The sequence below is a fragment of the Mizuhopecten yessoensis genome, unplaced genomic scaffold (genome assembly GCF_002113885.1).
Source record: "Mizuhopecten yessoensis strain PY_sf001 unplaced genomic scaffold, ASM211388v2 scaffold3853, whole genome shotgun sequence".
In the NCBI taxonomy this organism is placed as follows: domain Eukaryota; kingdom Metazoa; phylum Mollusca; class Bivalvia; order Pectinida; family Pectinidae; genus Mizuhopecten; species Mizuhopecten yessoensis.
Window position 1 is genome coordinate 101,277 of NW_018405252.1, and position 14,514 is coordinate 115,790.

Sequence of the window (14,514 nt, forward strand, 5' to 3'; positions counted from 1 at the left end):
CATAACACCCACCACCTTCACCATTATTTAAACTCAACATCACAACATTCATCCTCATCAACATACAATAGAATGGCATCATCATCATTATACTCAGACATCCTCGTTTTGCCATAATGACACTCACCATCAACATTATCATCATGAACACAAAGGACAATATCTCTGTAATTACTTTTCATATAATTATCGGATTAAACTGTCTGATTCACATGCACAACTGTACCAAATTTAATGGATATTAACGGTTAATGGAACTAACGGACCAGCTTGTTGTCAAGACAAATATGTAATATTCAAACGTCACAAGAGAAATAATTAAGCAGGCATATACACTATAATTCAATCAACATATCTAATGGAAGCAAACTTTAGTTTCTAGGGATCAGATGGGAAGTGGTGGAGTAATGAAAAAAAGAAGCATTCTTACTTCGTTATATCAATTTAATATCGAATGAAACAAGAGGCCCAATGGACCTGCATCGCTCACCTGGTATTAATCTCACACCTGTTACCTTAAAAGTGATCTAAAATAAAGCTACAGGCAAAATATCAGTATTTATTACTATAAGTCATTCAAAGCAACCAGTTAAAAGATTTAAAAACATTTGATCCCTGTGACCTTGAAAGTCGAACAAGGTAATTACGTTGAACAAACTTTGTAGCCCTCCATCTCAGCATGCAACTTGCCAAATATCACCACCCTAGACCTTTTGTTTAATGAGATGAGATCATTTAAAACTTTATACATATTTGACTACACGTGACCTTGAAAGTGGGTCAAAGTCATTCAAATAACTTGATATCCCTTCATCCAAATATCAACATTTTGGGCCTTATTCAGAAAAAGTCGCTTAAAGATTATAAACAAATTTGACCCCTTGAACCTTGAATATAAGTCAAGGTCATTCATTTGAACCAACTTTGAAGCCCTTCATCCAAGCATGCTAATGGCCAATTTAATCATCCTGGGCCTTTTGGTTATTCAGAAAAGATTCGTGTAAAGGTTTTAAACTTATTTGACCCCTGTGACTTTAAATAAAAATCAAGGTCATTCATTTTAACCAACATCGTAGCCCTTCATCCAAGCATGCTAATGGCCAGATATCATCACCCTGGAATTTTTGGTAATTCAGAAGAATTGGTTAAAAATGTTGAACATATTTGATCCCTGTGACCTTGAATATAGGTCAAGGTCATTCGTTTGACCAAACTTGATAGCCCTCATCCAAGCATGTTACGGGCCAAATATCATCACCCTGTGCATTTCGGTTATTCAGAAGAAGTCGTTTAAAGAATTTTAACATATTTGATTCCTGTGACTATGGATGCAATTCAATGGCATTCATTTGAACAAACTAAGTAGCCCTTCTTCCCAGCATTTTACTGGCGAAATATCACAATCTTGCATCATTTGGTTTTTCAGAAGAAGTTGTTTCAAGATTTAAAACATATTTGACTCATGTGACCTTGAATATAAGTGGAGGTCATTCATTTTAACAAAGTTGTTAGCCATTCAGCCTAGCATGCTACTGGCCAAATTATATAATCATCCTGGGCATTTTGGTTATTCAGAAGAAGTCGTTTAAAGATTTTAACATATTTGACCCCTGTGACATTGAACATAAATGAAGATCATTTATTTGAACAAACTTGGTAGCCCTTCATCCCACCATGCTACTGGCCAAATATTATCACCCTGGGCATTTTGGCTATTTAATTTTTTCAACATATTTGACCCCGACGGCCTTGAATATTGGTGAAGGTAATTTATTTGAACAAACTTGGTAGCTCTTCATCAGAGTTTGCTTCTGGCCAAATATCATCACCCTAGGCCTTTTGGCTATTAAGAAGAAGTTGCTTAAAGTAAAATATTGACGCCGGACGCCGCGCCACATCAAAAGCACACTTGGCCTTTCGGGCCAGGTGAGTTAAAAATGAAATTTTGTTGAGCAATTGACTTCATCGAAGAAACTATGAGCAAGTCAACAAAGACATAATCCCGTTTCCATCAAATCTATATATTCCTTGGTGCCAAGGCCCCCTCCCTCCCCATTTTTTTGTTTTGTTTTAATTAGTAATTAATAGAGAATAATATAAACATATGCAATACAACATGTGCTCAAGTTTACTGTATTTCAGATTGTCCCATAATTTGTGACTTACAAATGAAGTGATCAAAATAGACGAGTTCTTATCTAATTAAGTATCAATTTCATTTTATTGGAGTATTTTCGTACTCATTCCGTGGTAATCATAAGTTCGTGTGGGAGTTATCTACCTTCCATCAACATCCGGTTTAATGACAGTGTGAAGTGACACATGGCTAGGGCGATATGAACAGACAGAGGAAGACGGCCACCTGTACCGATCTCCTGCCACTCCAGATAAAACACACTGATCTACTGGTGAAAGTGGTGTTAATCCAGTACAGCCTATATAGCTAACTAGTGACCCTGTCAGAACTGAAAGTACAACAGTTGTTGTTGTTTTGAAATGGAGTTGGAAACCGGACAAAAGAAGGTGCTAAGCCTGGGGATGTTGTGTTTGGACATTGTGACAGTGTGCGATAGCTACCCGAAAGAAGACACAGATAAAAGGTGCCCATATACGTGAAAAATTATGAAGTTTGTAGAGGTCAAAACGCTGCTCAGTGGCGGTTGCCTTGGACAAGAAGGTTTGGACACAATTGTTAAAAGGCTGATAAGCTTAACGAGTCGTCAAAATATAAATCCAGTTTTTGAAAACATTTGTAAGTCAATAAATAGTTTTGTTTCTACTGTCAGTAGGTCATTTTCTAATCTTTATATATACAAGTAGTTTTAATTTGATCTTTGTTCTACCACGGCCTTAGATAGCTTAGAAATCTAATTCCGTGGTTCTACCTACCGTGTAATACTAGATGTGTAAGTTAAGCTGCCGTCAAGCTAACTAGTCTTTAATCCTGTTGCCCTGTCCCAATCTTAATTTTCTAAAAGTGGAAGGAACCTTTTAACAAGCACTGAATGCACTTTAAAAGATGCAGTGTAGTGGAACTGGACTTGGTCAGTCGTCAGTGACCAGGTATCTCAATTAGTAGATCTAGAGTTTGGAGGGTCCCGGACAGCGGGTTTGAATCCCTGTCTGGTCGTGCATTTTTCTGCTCCTATAAACTTTTATAAAGTTTACTACCTCAAAAATTATGTCTGGAGTAGAGAAAATCAGGTTTAGATTACAACAGTTTGATGTCCTGAATATGAAAATCAAAAAAATAAGTCTGGGTTAGAAAAATTAAGGGCAGATTTGGTTTAAATAAGTCAAATAGAAAAATATTGCTAAAACCCTTCATTTCACCATAATGGTAAAGTGAAGGGCCCCTGCCCTACCCTAAACATCAGACTGTGATATGTTTTGTTCCTCTCTCGCAGAGTTCAAAGTATGGTTAAAGAATATTTGCTATCATTAATTCCTTTTGTTTTACATATGCATCTTTTAGTCTGTGTTACATGCATAACTGACTGTGATATTTTATACTTGTGTTGTAATGTTGTTATCCATTCTGTTAGTGGACCCTTGGGTCTGTTGAATTGGAAATAAATAAATAAATAAATAATTTCACCGTTATGGTAAAGTGAAGCGCCCCTGCCCCACCCTAGTTTGTTTCTACCCCAGACTTAATTTCTGTGATTTTCATATTCAGGACATCAAACTGATGTAATCTAAACCAGATTTGGTTTAAAATAGTCAAATAGAAAAAAAAATGCTAAAACCCTTCATTTAACCATTATGGTAGAGTGAAGCACCCCTACCCCACCCTAATTGTTACTACCCCTGACTTAATTTTTGTCATTTCAGATAGAATACATCAAATCGAAGTAAACTTAAAGAAAAAGAATGGAAAAAAGTTGTCAGAATAGAAATCGTTGGAACCCTTCATTTCACCATGGGGCGGTTCATATTACCATTATGGTAATATGTACTGCGGTTCATTTCACCATGGCCTTCATATTACCATACTACACCAGGTTCAAACCCTGGTCTGGGCCATGCATTTTCCCTCTCCTGTTGCACAAGTATATCCAGTTTAAAAGAAGTAACACAAGCCTGGATTGTAAAAAGTGTTCAACACTCTTTTCAATAGTAATGATTTGGGAAGAGAAGAATGGGATGAGGATCAGAACTGGATTGGTCACCTGTTTTAGAATAGTTACCATTTCACCCCTTGGTAACTCGAGTAGACTCTACCTTACATTTATCTGGGTGAGTCCATTATGGTCTACAGGGGTGAAAGGTTTAAAGATTCTGTATAGATTTTGGAGGTTCAGCTAGGGTTCAATCCCAGTATGGCTAGAACATTCTTGGGAATCCTCGTCTTCTGATACTTCTTCCGAAATGAGTTTATTTTTGGTACATATAGTCATATACATACCTTTGTTTACATATGTACAGTGTACATCACCTAGTAGGAAATACTGATAGCAGGGGGAAGAAATCTGGTGATGTAATTTTCTCATAATAAGAAGTAGTGGCCATCTTATTCCCTATTCAGTTTATCAATTACATAGTTCTATATTCTAGCCTCCATACTCATTGTTTTTCTGGTTAAGAAATAGACTTTTCTTGTCGTTTAAGAGGAAGAGATTAAAAAAATAGTTGTTATCTGTGAACATTGGAAGGGTTGCAGGAAAAAGTGTCCAAAGGGTTCTTTGTGTTGGACCAGTCTACCTTGATCTTGTATCGTGAGACATTCCAAATGATACGGTGACCTTGATGTGGTGACCTTGTTCTGACTTTGATGTGGTGACCTTGTTCTGACCTCGATGTGGTGACCTTGACCTGGTTTGTTACAGAGTGTTGGACTACTACTGGCAGAGAGGTGGAAATGCCTCCACAACAAGTACTGTACTGGCAATGCTCGGGGAGAGGTCAGAGTTCATGGGAGCCATGGCAACAGATTTAGAAAGCAAGTATGTCTTTTTCACTTAAATGTCATGATGACAAAAGAAATTCAATACAAATAAGTTATTCCTAGGAATTAAATAACCAAAATGTTGAACTTTTACTGATATTATTTTTTGTGATTTTTCAGTTTTCTTAGAGACAATTTGAAGAGTTATGGGGTTGTGTTTGATGATGCAATGGTGTGTGGACCTGAAGTTCATACCCCTGTCTCCATGGTGATTATCAACCAATCAAATGGATCAAGGACTATTCTGCACTGTGCCAAGTAAATATGATATCTGATTTATATGATATTAATACACCGTACCTTGTTCATTTCTTTCAATTTTATTTTGTGTTCCTCTACTGTTCTAGTTTTTATTGGCTCCCATCCCAAAATTTGCTAACAATCAGTTCATGAGCGGTAAGAAAAATATGCTGATGGTAAAGAAGATTTAAAATATCATGCCCTCTGTAAACTGAAACATTCAAAACTAGTTGTTATTTAGGTCACTTACTTGAGCAGAAATTTTCTCACATGAGCTTGTGTTAGAATTATTTTCCTCACATGAGCAAATTATTGCACATGAGTATTGCAGTCGAGCAATTACTTTGCTAGCGTAAACTTGAAGCTCATGTTCAAAACATAATTTGCATACATTTCTAAATTGTATCTTGCATGCTGCTCATGAGTTTCTCATGTGCAAATGTAAGAACTTGAGACTTGAATACAAAGATTAAAATTTGATAATAGTTTTGTTTTTTTTACAGAAATTTACCTGAGGTTAATTTTAGTCATTTCCAAACCTTAGATCTATCACAGTACAAATGGATTCACATTGAGGTAAAGTTTAAATGTCATTTGATAATACACTAATTTATTCAACTGTAACTTGTACATTATATTGTAGTATGCTAATTTCCAATGAAACATGATAACTATTGTATACTGTAACGGTAACTTGATGTAGATCCTGGTTTTTTCTTTTTTGTTATTGCAAAAATTGACATACAAGTTTACAGCCGAATACAGGCTTTTTCCCTTAACTAAAAAGTGCCTTATTTTCCCAAAATGACCAAAACTAGAAAGTGCCCTATTTTCACAAAATGACCAAAAAAGAGGAACATATTTCTCAATTTCAATTAAAATAATGCTATATTTTCCCAGTTCATAAAGGAACAGGCTGTTGAAAAATTCAGGTAAAAAAACCACTTAACACATCTAAAATCTTGTAACCTACAGTACAAACCTACAAAACCCAGATGTGGATTAGAAGAGATGAGAGTACTGGGTACTGGTAGCCAATGATACGCGTTAACCCTTTCACCCCTATGAAACATTACCATGCATTGATCTGGATAAGTCCATTATGGTATACAGTGGTGAATAGGGTTAACTCTGACGTGAGGGTACATATGTTTGATGTTTACATTCAGGCGAGACCAGCAGTACAGGCCTACACTCAGATAATGCTTAGAGTGGTGCAATACAATGAGACAGCCGTCGACAAAATCAAAGTGTCACTGGAACTGGAGAAACCTGGACGTCCAGAGCTAGGTTGGTCGAGTTTTCTAGACTTCTGTTTTTACAAACATATGACATTGTTGAGAAAATGATCCTTCACTTTCTGATTCCTAAGCTATAATGAAAATGTTGGTAGCACATATTTAAATATACAAATAAATATACAACATTTGATATAGCGCCCTATCTAGCTAACATAAGCCACTCTAAAGCGCTTTACAGTACATAGATATACAATTTAATAGAGTCAATACAATTCGCATATATATTAATCAATTCAATATTGAGGAATTCGCAGGAGCTGCCTTATCAGCCGATAACTACTAGTCCTATGCCACCTGGCTAATATCTCCCTATGTGTGTATGCCTGAGTGTGTGCTGGAGATGTATTGTGTTCTGTTTGTAGTGGGACCGTGCTTCCAACTGCATCATTTATAGTGCCACCTCACTTGAATGCTACAGCACAGATACTACAACACCCACCCCAGACCATTTTATACTCCACCTGGGTTGTTGGAGTTGTGTGGGCAGGAGAAAAACACTTTCTCTAATATTCCATGTGTAAGGTGACTTCGGGGTTCGAACCGGTACCCTCTCGACCAATTCGCCCATTTAGTGAGCTTGTACATATTGTCCGTCTGTCCTTCCATCCGTCCAGTATGGTGTATGTTAGATCAGAGTTTTTGTTGGAGAAATTCAAAAAAGCAAAAATTGCTTTCATGAGTTGTTTGCACGTTTGAAGTCATGTATTAAGTTAAGTGTCGCTGTAGATTTATAGACAGATATCCATTTTCATTACTGAACAAGAGGTATGACATGCCATGTGATTAACTACTTTTATCAAGCAGAATTAAATTGATGGATGTATATATGTACCATGTATAATGTTTCTTTCCAGACTCTCTCATACAATATGCAGATGTCGTTTTCATCTCTAAAGAGAAAGCTGATGATGAACGCTTATTTTCTAAAGAGGATGTCGTACGCGCCTATATCAAGAAATGTAAAGCTGGGTAAGTCTATTGTTATAAACATTCCAATTTAATGTTCAAATTACCCTAAAACCCACATACTGAATAAAGTGAAATGTGCACTTAACATCTGTTTCTATTTGGAATAATAACCTCTGACCCACAAACCAATTTCATTCAAAAGTAATGGTGTATAAGAGTTGAAATGAGGGTGAAATGTCCCTAATTCTACTTTCATATAAGTAGAGCATCCTATAGAGACACTTTTCAAGATTTGAGTGGCTGAAAACTGAAGTTACCAGCTTTGAGCTTCCAATAGGCAAAAGGTGATGCTATACACGTCCCCTTTTGGGACCCATATCTCTGCAACCAGAGGGGTCACACCCTTCATTCATACAAATTTAGAGTCCTGTTTGCCCAAAGGTGCTCCAGGCCAAAGGGCCGGTTTCCAAAACGGCCCCTTCTCTGATTCAAATTTCCTGTTGGTGGTGCATTGCCCATGTCGTTGTGGTTACAAATCTATAAAGTATAAAGACTTAGGTCACTTGGTTTGTTTTTTATGGCTCCTCAAAGTTGTACCTTTCAGAAGCTGTCTAAGTGTTGATAAAATGTGCATGTTATGTAAAATGTTAATGAAAATCTAATCAAATGATGGTCACCGTAAAGAATACATTCATGGCATGATTGTGACAAAAAATCATGTTTCCATCGCGCCATTTGGCTGTTTTATGGAAGAAACAATCTCAAAAATGCCATTTTCGATGATAACATTTTAGACACAAAAACTGTGTTTTTTAGAGAATACACCCTTTTATGGGCGTTGGATGCAAACCAATTTTTATCCTATTAAACAGTACGTAATATGCTATTGATGAGAGGAAAAATCATCAAAATGTAAGTGGTGGAACATTTTCAAATGTTGGGTTGAATTAGCCTATGGTTGAATTGCCGATTTTCGACTTTCTTTAGATAATTAACAAAAAAACGAGAGTATTTGCTCGGTATGTTGAGAATATGTACACAGATATGAAAAAAAGTGAGAGAAACACTTTTTCATAAAAAAAATCCAAGATGGCTACTTCACAAGTCCCCGTGGTTGAAGACATTGGCTGACAAATAGACAGAACAACAAACAAAACGTGTTCCTTATGATTTTGGTTGGTTTTCGCATTTACGGGAGTGTTCATAGCTACGGGCGATTGTATAATACCTATATTTATAAGTTTGGTTAGTCACATGGTAACGGGGATCTTTCATATCGAGCCCCAAACATACTTTCGACATATGCACTCCGTTGCCGCATGGAAAACTATTTCAAGTTTTGTCGGAATTTCTTTACCTGTGGTTGTAATGGTCGAGGGTTTTCCAGCGTCCTGTAATACCCAAGGTAGTACAAGATACTGGAGATGTGCGCACACATTCCCATCGTTCTCTCTCCAACTGGGCACTGGCAGTAGTAGTCCTTTATTGGGGCCTCAACATCGGGTGAAACGGTGAACCGTATCCAAACGTTATATTTCGTTTGGCTTTTGTGTCGAGAATGTATTTGACATCGGAGAAGGTCTGGGGAGTGCTGGTAAAGCCACACCTCATAGTCTCCGTCATCACTTAAATGTTCGGCGATGTAACCAGGAGCCAGAGATATCTGATACGTTCCACACGTAATGGTTCTCAAGTAATCAAGATCGAGACGGGGAAACAGTACGGAAGATGCATCCATCTTGACAAACTCGGACCTTGCCCGTCTAGATAGATCCGGATCTGTCTTGACTCTCTGAGCTAAACCATTCGGTGTTGTCAAACGGTCCTTCATACGTTCAGCCATTAGCCTATCTTTGGCATCTCTCTCTGGAGATCTCTGGTAGATCGGTCCTCTAATACCATTCAGACAGGCTGTGACGGTTCGAAGCAAAGCCTCGATGACATTGATAAAGCTGTTAGACACCAATTGCGTTCGGAAGAACGTCCAGTGTTTCAGACGACCATGATAGGATTCCACAATCCACCTCGATTTGGTGATAGTTCTGTCAAGATTTGCTTGGACGTCAGAATGTTGACTTTGACCGGGTTTCAGGTATGACGGCATGCTAGCATTGAGGCCAGAGGCTTCGAGAACTGGTAGGACATCTCTAAAACCTCGGTCAACGACAACGTTGTCGTCTGGTTGTAGCCAAGTAACTAGCTTGTCCATGACTTTTTTTGTAATTGTAGCATCATTTTCGCTGCCAGTGAATGGTCCTACTGTGTCCAGAATGTAGCCATCTGGTAAGGCGATGCTCATGAATTTGAGATAGTTTCTCTTCTTCTGGCCACAGTAGGACATTCTCTGGAGCTTGTGGTCGGAGCTTTTCTGGATATAAATATAGGTGCCATCTAATATGGCAGTGGCTTTATCTCCAAAAAATGCTTCTGAAAAGACAGTATTGTGCCCGAGCAACTGTTCTCTTGTCAAGTGATCCGGACCTAGAAATTGTGGGACTATCGATGTGTCTAATGCCTGTACTATGGAGTGGAAAGTTTTGGACACACTTGACTTGGAAATTCCAAAAAGAGAAGAACACTGACTCCAGGAAATGTCGGTTTTCAGTTTTACCCAGAACAGTAATAGAGCATCGTGTGTAGTCTTGGTATATATACCAGATGAAAGATATGGGGAACAGTGCGAGTGGATTTCGAGGAACTGATCTTTGGACCAACCTGTCCAGGCCATGCATGCCGAGTCATCAAGAGAAGAAAAGCTTATTGTAAACGCAGACTGGTTCTGTGAAAGGACGTGCGACACCTCTAGGAGGTCATTAATGATTTCGGACGATTTTGATGGTAACTGAGATTCCAAGGAACCTCTACCATCAAGGACAACCTCTGTAGACGGATCTAAGTCGTTACCAATAAGGTGAATGGAGCAGACGCGGGATGAGGTGGGACACCACAGTTTGTGTGAATAGATCAGGTGATGTCTTGCACGTTTTGGTAAGACTGATGATTTTGTTCCATTTCTTGCAAAGGTAACAAGACAGAGACAGCATTTTTTGTGTGAAGATGATCCATTCAAAAGATCATGAAGGGTCAGCAACGGCAGGATATGGGACGGGGAGTCGTCTTCTTCCTCTATTTCCTGGTTCTGCTCGGGTTCAGGTTCAGGCTGATTTTTGTTCCGAAGATACTTCATGTAGCACTTCTGGCAAATAAGTGCTTGTTCCTTTGCTGACATCAATCCTTGTTGCACCAGCGTATCTAGGAGCCATTTATATTGTGGACTATTTACATTGCGTGCACTTCTGTTCTTATTGCCACTACGTTTCTTGAAGTATACTTGACACCCTTCTCCAACACATTTACCCTCCATCTTGAAACAATAACGATTGGTTTATGAAGCGTCGATAAAGTAACAAAATAGCAAGCCACCGATGATTGCTGTAAACAGCTAATACTTAGTAGTTTGGTACAATTATGCGAAAATGTGTGATAAATAACGAACAACTAATTACACAAAATAACAAGACAATATAATAAATCACATTCAATACCTCCAAGAAGCGCAGAATTGATTGATTACTTAGAACAAAATAAAGTATTTCATATGGATAATCTATCTATTCGATGTGGCGTGGTCGGCAGGCACAAAGAAAGTGAGACAAGTCAGGGTCCCAACCCTGACAGAGCCACAACGCTTTGGAGATGGGACAATAAAACAAGGAAAGTGAGACAAGAATAGCTAGCGTCGAGTCAATGATTCCGTAAACGTATAGACAAAGACAAGAAGATACGGATAAATGTACAAGGCCACACGATCAGAAAATTCAGAAGAGGACAACTTGAGATAGAACAGTATTCATGTATCAGGGTGTCCTCAGTGTAAATCTTTATATCGATACTGTTTATTTAGTCGTTACACATCATAAAACTGTCATGAAAATATCCGCTCTGATATTCAATATAAAAGTTTGTATATAATAAGCTATATAATAGGGTTTCAGACAAGGTTGTTACTCATTTCCCCTTTTCTTTCAATTTACAACCACATTCAGGCGGCGATATGAGAACGTTCCACCACATGGAATTAGCTGATTTTTGGTACACATATGAAACAAGTAAAGCTCTATCCGATTTTCTGATGGAAATTTGCATCCAAAACTATATAACGGGAGAAAATTGCAATTTTATGGCATTTTTCTTCATAATTGTGTCTCTGCAAGTGCATTTTCATCCGAGAATTTTTTTTTTTATGTTTTATGAATAAACACGATGTTTTGGAAATATTTATCAAAAGAAATTTATACTATGTTGCGAATTACAATTTTGAGATAACCTTCTTTTATTTACGAACTTATGTCTTTGATGCTGAAATTGACAACTTTATAAAAATACATTTTCACTGAAATTATGAAATCTGGGTGTCGGAAAGGTGTAAAATTATTCTTAGGAAAAGAAAAAAACAGTAGTTGAGCTAGATAAGAAATTATACGGGGGCAGGCTCCTATGGAGAATTAACATTACTGGAAACAGGCCCTTTGGAGATAAAATCCCTCCAGTGATACAGAAGAAGGATTTAAAATTAAACCTCAAATTCCCCTTTTGGGCCCAGTCCCTCTGCACCCAAAAGGGCCACACCCTTCATATATACAAAATTTTGTTCCCAAGGATGCTCCAGGCCAAATTTAGTCAAAGAGTCAAAGTTCATAAAGCTGTTCAGGACTAGTAGCATTTTAAAGGAATAGTTGACAGACGGACAGACAAAGGACGGCATAAGCTCGCCACGGTCCTTCAGACCTGAGTGAGGGAGCTAATAGGGTCAGACCTACTAATCTGATGCCGCTTAAGGTGAGCCTTGACAATGCCTTGCAAGGCCTTCATTAAAATGTGCAGGTCCGTCAGGTTTTATAACGGAAAAGGTTATATTTAAAAAAAAAGACAAACTGGTTGTTCCACATAGAGGAACAGGCCACAGGGTACATTTAGAATTTCCCCTGATACTCATCTAGGAGCTTTGTTTTGACTAAAAAAAAAAAAATTAAAAAAAATATATTTTCCTTTTTGTGTTCATTTACCCTTACATTTACATACACATGTATTTTAAACACACAAAATGTAAATTGAATACCATTGTATAATCAATTTTGAAATATTGTTATCAATGGTCATTTGTATGATAGTCATAATCCAACTTCTTATAAATTCAATGTTTCTGTGACATACATAGAGAATGAAACAATCCTTGGAAGAGATGATGTGGGTTACGCTAACACTTTTGTTGTTGTTCCATTACTTTGAAATTTAATGTTTATATTATTCGAATGCGCTGCTCTAGTAATTCGTAATTAATGTATAATAATGGAACATGTACATGTTGTTGACAGAGCCGTGGTGGTCTGTGCCTGGGGTGACGAGGGAGCGGCCGCCCTATCTGGAGACGGCCTACTGTGTACCAGTCCTGTGTTCCCCCCGGAGACACTGGTGGACACACTGGGCGCCGGGGATACCTTCAATGCTGCTACTGTCTTCGCTCTGTGTCAAGGTCGGAGTGTACAGGAGGCCATTAGCCTGGGATGTAAAGTGGCCGGGACTAAATGTGGGATGAAGGGCAACAATGGACTGAGGGATATTATATGGTAGTGGGTCTGGTTTGTGTGTGTGATAGATCTAGAGGTTTGAATACCATACAGCATAATTATTTATAACTAGATATGAATACTGATGAGGATCTGAAAATGTTGATCAAGGATGTCATAATGGAACTAAATCTGTAGAAACACAATACTTCCATGTTACTAAATATAGATTGCCTTGTTCAGGTTGTTGCCTTCAAGGTTACAGGTACATATACAAGCATAAGATTAATCAGGTCAGAATTAGAGGTCATCACATATTATCTGTATCTGCAACTCAGGACTGGAGTGTGTAACAAACAAAAGTTTGAAATTTGTCGCCCGCCATGGAATTTAAAGGGTGCCATCTTCTATGCATTGTCAGTGTTATTTTTTTTTTGTATACCAATCACCTATGAGATTAAACTCAAATTCTCCTTCAAAGTTTAAGATCAGCAAAATTTGGCTGTATCAAGGTCCTATGGGCCAGTATTGCTCACCTGAACATTTTAAATATATTTCAAAATATAGCCATTAAAAACATTACTGTAATTATTTCCCCATTTCGATAAAGAACCATAGGAGCTTTCCTCACGTGAAAAGTGGTTTTTTTTTCTTGCATATCGGAGTCTGAAGATGATGATTGTAGAAATTTTAGACAATTTGGCGCCTCAGGCCCCTAGGGGGCTGAATCAAATAACTCACGAGTTTGGTTTGTCTTTTGCCATGGAAGGTTCCCGCAAAGATTGATTGAAATTGGTTCAATAATTTCGAGAAGAAATATAAAGTGTGAATTGGTTACAGTTACAATGTTTATGCGAGACCATAGACCTAAATTAACGGGACCGCCGACTCCATGACGTCACGCTCTATAATCAACCAAGGAGCTTCCCGATGTTCGCAGCGCCCCCATCGGGTGGTATAGGAAGCAACTTCCGGTTTGCTCCAGGGGTAAAACAATGGGTGGCAAACACTGTTGTGTGGTCGGTTGTACCAACTCCAGTAAGAAAACAGGACAGGGTACTAATTACTTTGGCTTTCCTAAAGATGCAGAATGGCGGTCACCATTGATAGCAGCCGTAAATCGGTGTGATTCGGGGTTTAATCCTGACAGCATGCACATTTGTTCGGCCCATTTTGAGCCAAGTTGCCTTCTATTACATGATTGAAAAAGTCTAGGTTTAATATCAAAATATGATTTGTTTAATTGTTGATGAATAACTTAGGATTATAAAAATAAAATACAATGATTGTTTTTTTCTTTTAATATTGTATAATTTTATAATATTTAAATACCGCGCATCCAACCGTGCACTGTTATGACGCGTCCTCAGGTATTTTTATACAGGTAGCAATATCGGAATCCCGTGTCTAAGAATAGATAATTGTAAACAGACCACATATTTGGTATTTCGGCATTATTTGTTGGTGTTTAAGCACTTGACATAATTACTATTGCCAGTTGGAGGGTAAAACAATTCATAAATTTCATCAAAAATAGTCTTACCTACAA

At 37.9% G+C, this 14,514-nt stretch overlaps 1 protein-coding gene across 1 annotated transcript; it reads left to right on the forward strand.

Annotated features, from left to right (window-relative positions):
• The first annotated feature begins 2,298 nt into the window (after positions 1 to 2,298).
• LOC110448125 (ketohexokinase-like) lies at positions 2,299 to 14,249 on the forward strand. The gene is made up of 7 exons (XM_021494188.1): positions 2,299 to 2,600; positions 4,830 to 4,946; positions 5,069 to 5,206; positions 5,692 to 5,764; positions 6,358 to 6,478; positions 7,344 to 7,458; positions 12,774 to 14,249. Exons 1-7 carry the CDS (start codon positions 2,497 to 2,499, stop codon positions 13,027 to 13,029), a joined length of 924 nt encoding a protein of 307 aa, XP_021349863.1. The 5' UTR covers positions 2,299 to 2,496; the 3' UTR covers positions 13,030 to 14,249.
• The last annotated feature ends 265 nt before the right edge of the window (positions 14,250 to 14,514 follow it).